Source organism: Rhea americana, unplaced genomic scaffold (genome assembly GCF_003343005.1).
Source record: "Rhea americana isolate MKP2758 unplaced genomic scaffold, rheAme1 scaffold_215, whole genome shotgun sequence".
Classification (NCBI taxonomy): domain Eukaryota; kingdom Metazoa; phylum Chordata; class Aves; order Rheiformes; family Rheidae; genus Rhea; species Rhea americana.
In genome coordinates this window covers 376,525-381,192 of record NW_028186305.1, presented here as the reverse complement: position 1 = coordinate 381,192, position 4,668 = coordinate 376,525, and the positions used below count along the sequence as shown (strand labels likewise).

General features: G+C 58.3%; 1 protein-coding gene across 1 annotated transcript in view; it reads left to right on the top strand.

The window, feature by feature from the left end:
• Positions 1–4,209, top strand: part of LIN28A (lin-28 RNA binding posttranscriptional regulator A) — a 19,960-nt gene extending 15,751 nt beyond the window's left edge. Inside the window, exon 4 of the mRNA XM_085305126.1 lies at positions 777–4,209. Within this exon, the coding sequence (XP_085161252.1) occupies positions 777–990 (214 nt within the window). The 3' untranslated portion in view covers positions 991–4,209. The remainder of the gene's footprint in view (positions 1–776) is intronic.
• The last annotated feature ends 459 nt before the right edge of the window (positions 4,210–4,668 follow it).

Here is a 4,668-nt window from a genome sequence, read left to right as displayed (position 1 = left end):
TCGCCGCCCGGCCCCCCGGCTGCGCCCGCTCTGCGGAGGCGGTTTGCGCCGTGCGGGGGCCGCGGACGCGGGGTCCGCAGCCGCAGCGGAGCCGGAGGGCTCCGTGCCCCCGATGTCCCCGATTTTGTCCCCAATGTCCCTGGGTTCGGTATGTGGGTTTGCTGCCATCTCCTGGGTACCAGCAGCACCACTGGGCCAGGGCCAAACTGGCCATGCTGGAGTGGGACTGGGATCTGCGGGGGCTGCGCTGGGAGAGCTGCCGTCCTCTCCCAACGAGCGAGCTGCTCCCACGGCCGCCAGACCGGGAGCCCCGCTGGGAACGGGGCTGCCCGGAGAAGCCGGAGCCCCCCGGCCCCCGCGGCAGAGCCTGGCGCCGGCCAAGCCGCTCGGCTCCCGCAGCGGCACCCCGGGGGGCACACGGCGCTCCACGCGCCGGGAAAACGGGCCATCCCCGAAGGGTGGACGGACGGACGGCTGGGTGGGTGCCACCAGCGTCCTCCCTGGGCGCGCGACCTCCCGCGACGGGGATGGGTCACCAGACAGAGAAGGGGTGACTTCAGGGTGGCAGCGTGGGGCAGGGSACGTGTCCCTGGCAGGGCTGCTTCATGCACGCCAAATTTGATGGGTGCCCCAGCCAGGTCCCCGGGTGCCGCCAGGCCGGACCCGCCTGCGTGCCGCAGCCCTGCGTGGGGACGCGCACGAGCGCCTCGGCCCGCCCCACGCGGCCTCCTTGGGTTTTTCCTCCTCAATTCTCTTCCCCCCCCCACCACCCCCAGATGCTACAACTGCGGCGGGCTGGACCACCACGCCAAAGAGTGCAAGCTCCCACCGCAGCCCAAGAAATGCCACTTCTGCCAGAGCATCACCCACATGGTGGCCAACTGCCCGGCGAAAGCGCAGCAGTCCCCCAGCTCGCAGGGCAAGCCTGCCTACTTCCGCGAGGAGGAGGAGATGCACAGCCCGGCCCTCCTCCCCGAGACCCGGGAATGATGGCGGGCGCCGGGGGGGGGCTTCCAGCAGGACGAGACGGCTTTGAGGAGGCAGCGGGCAGYGCGGGGGAGGGAGGGCAGGACGGACGGACTGGGCAGGGAGGACGGCGGCTCTGGCGGCAGGGTCCCCCGCGGTGGCCCCGGCGGAGGGGCCCTGCTGCTGCCTCCCTGCACAGCCCTCTGCCTCCCAGGCCCGGCCTGGGAAAAGCCCTGCTTTAATTGGGATGGCTCCAAAACTCAGGGGAGGTGGTGCCCCACGCACTTCCTCCAGCTTAAAAAAAGCTGCACRCGATTCACGTTTATTCCTTTCCTAAACGAAGCCGGTGAGTAGCATCACCGGAGGAGGAGCAGCAGGGAAGCAACATCCCTGGGAGCCGCTGGCAGCACCTTTTCTCCCAAGCCTCCCACCGGCCTCCCACAGGCTCTTCCAGCCTGGAAGAGCGTCCCCGGCGAAGGCGAGCTGCACGGGGACCGCTGCTGCGTCCCCCCGCTCTGTCCGTCCCCGCGTCCCCGGGACGGAGGGAGCGACGGGGCGGCGGGTGCAGTGCGGGCAGTGCAGCGCAGCGCGGTTTTCTCTGGTCGCCCCCATTGCTGTAACCGGCAGGGCCCGGGTTTGGGTTGCGTCCGGAAGGAAACCACGTGGGAAACATCGAGCCCTGCTCGGGTCCCGGGCGCGGGGCAGCGCCTGCTCCCCRGGATGTTGCTGGTGGAGTTTCCTTGGATGCTGCATCTGAAATGCATCCAGGGTCTCTGCTTACCGAAACATGCCTTGATCTAGACACCACATTGCCCAGGTCTGGATCAAATCCATGTGGGATACAAATGTGCCTCTGCTCCTCCTGCCTGGGTGTTTAAACTGGGCTCTGGACACTCCCAGCCCGAGCCTCTGCCGCGGGTGGAGGAAAAGGGTGACCCAGCTCGTTAGTGGCCGCTGCCGTCCCTCCCCGGCAGCCCCGCTAGCCTTGCCTTTATTTATTGGCTCCGGCGGACCGCTCTCCTCCAGCCTCCCCGTCCGTGCCGAAGCCAACCYGAGTGAAACCTGCACTAGGATGTGCGTGAATGACGTATCTTTGGGTTTGTCTGTCGTCTTTGTTTTTTTTTTTTTTTAATATAAATATTCTGTTTTTGTATTTTTGTATATTTTAATCTTTAAGGAAAAAAAAAGAGAGAGAGCGAGAGAAAGGACCTAACTCCTGCAGCTTATTCTCAGGTATTCGAGCAATCTCAGGGATAAAATGCCTCTGTAGCCCAGCGCTGGACAGAGAGGAGGGTTTTTTCTAACAGCACAAAGACATGACAAAGTTTGTACGGGAAGCGTAGATCTACCTCACTGGATGTTCGCTAGGTGGTTGTTGAGCTTTTTGGTTGTTTTTTGGTATGTTTGGGTTTTGTTTTCTTTTGAACTGTATCTTAATAGTCTCTTTCCTTCCCTCACTGGACCGAGGAGGAATTTGGGGCTGTTGCTCTGCGCGAGGGGAAGGAGGAGCCAAGCGGTGCCATGGGGAAGGGCACAGCTGCTAGAGCCCGCGTTGGCTCCTCAACCCCAGATTTTCTCCCAGCCTGGTGTCTTTGAGGACTCTCCTCTGCTCCTCTCTCATGTTCATGGTCAGGCRCACACGTCTGTTCACAACGGCTGGGGGAAACTCTGCGTTCCTGGTTTGGGGCCGCAGACGGCAACACTGCGTTAAACCTTGCAGTCCCGGGGGCCGGCTGGGCCCTTCCCCGGGGAGGACGCCTCGCTGGGCTGGTGTGCCAGAATGTGGGCACCGTTTCTGCTGTTTTTTAGGTAGCAATATGTTTAGATGTAGGTCAGACAGGGACAGGTAGGGAGCACCCACTCCATCCTCGCCAACAGGACCCACCACGGGGCGGGCTGAGGCCGTCTCGTGCCGTCCCAAACCCTACCCGTGCCTGGGGCGCAGTCGCTCCCCTAGCTGCTTCCCTGCTCTGCTATGGTAGTTTTTATGGTGAGGTGGTGGTCTCTTTTTTGGGAGGGTGGGGGAAGGCCTTTTAGTTCTTGAATAGCTGTGGGATCTGTACGAACCTGCTTCGGGATAACCGCTTTTGTCTGAACGGGGTAAATGCAATAGAGCGCACTGGGTTGCGTGTCTAAGCCTGGGCTTCGGGTCCCGCCGCCGTGTGGCGAGGGGACCGCTGGCCTTCCCGTGTCACCTTGGTTGTGCCGGGTAAACTGCTGCCCCCCTAATTCTTGTTTCTGTCTTGAAGAATCATGTAGAACCTTTTCCCTCCCCCTCCAATTAATGGTTTGGTGACTTTCTGCTAGGTGTCTAGTATATGTAAATACCTCTGTAAATCTCTCAATTTTCTCTCAGTATTCTCGATTATTGTTTACAAAAGTAAGAGGGAAAAAAGGAAAAAAAAAAAAAAAGCCAAAACATCTAATAGGTTTTGGACCAGGGAGACAGGATCTTCTCTGTGTACTCTGCCTTGCAACTCTGCCTGTGTGGGGAGACGACTTCTGTAACCATCCCTGTCCTAGATTAAAGCAAACAGTAAATGACTTAGTSAATCGCTCAGGTTTTTCTCAGGGCTAGTAAGGTACCAGGATTCAAAAAAAAAAAAAACAGGGATTTTTATCTGTAAAGGGAAGCCACACTGGAGCAGATGAAATTTCTTGATTTGCATCTTCCCATTGCATTTGCTCTTGTGGTTCTTCCTGTATCTTGTCAATAATTAACTAACTGTTGCATCATCACCTACTCTGCCCATGCAAGGGTTGCAGGCGCTGGGCACTATGCATTACAGGACAGTGTGAACTGCAAGTGAATGAGGCTGCACACTCAGGGTCAAGGTGTAATACAGAAGCATTTGAATGTATAAGGAAAAAATGTCCCTCAAGAGATGTTTTCTCCCCTGGTGCAAAAGCCTTGAGTCATAAGATTGTCTACTAGGAGACGGAAGAATGTAACTCCATGTTTACTGCTAGCAACCAAAGCTTATTTGTGTCAAACTCTTGAATTTTTATGAAGAGGGTGGGGGTGGGGGGAATAAAAGTGGTGGCTGTGCACCGCTCAGGGGTTACACCCAAGCTGGGCTTTCCAAAGAGCAGATTTCCTGCTGGAGTCCCTGCAGCAAGATCCAATATTCCTGTTGCTGCAGGGTTTATTTCCCCCTCCTTTCATTTTTTTTAATTTGTTTTTGTACCAACTATGTAAAATGTGTTTTTTTCTTTTCTGGAAAAATAAAAATAAAGACCATGGGCAATGGCTGCTGGTGATGTTTTGGGTATGGTTTGTTTGTTTTCCTCCCCTGGGTCCGTGAGGCTGAGAAACCCAGACCCAGGGGGCTGCCAGCGTGCTGGGCAGAGGCAGCGAGCGGCAGGGAGCGCCAGGAGTTGGGCACGCGGGGTGGGGGGCCGAGTGGGCTGCTCTAGCTCACCCTAAACCTTCAGCAGCACAGCCCCGACCCGAGACGGGAAACTGCTGCGACGGCACCGCTCGCTGCTTGCCTCCTGCTGCAAACACGGGTGTAGGGGGGAATGTGTGATCAGCCTGCAGTGCTGCCTTGGCCCCGTGGTCACCCTCCAGTTCTCTCCCCCCCCCCAAAAAAATGCTCTGGCCCTGCTGTCACCCTCCAGCCCCCTCAAACTGCCCTGGTCCCACTGTCACCCTCCAGCCCCCCCCAAACCTCCCCGGCCCTGCTGTCACCCTCCAGCCCC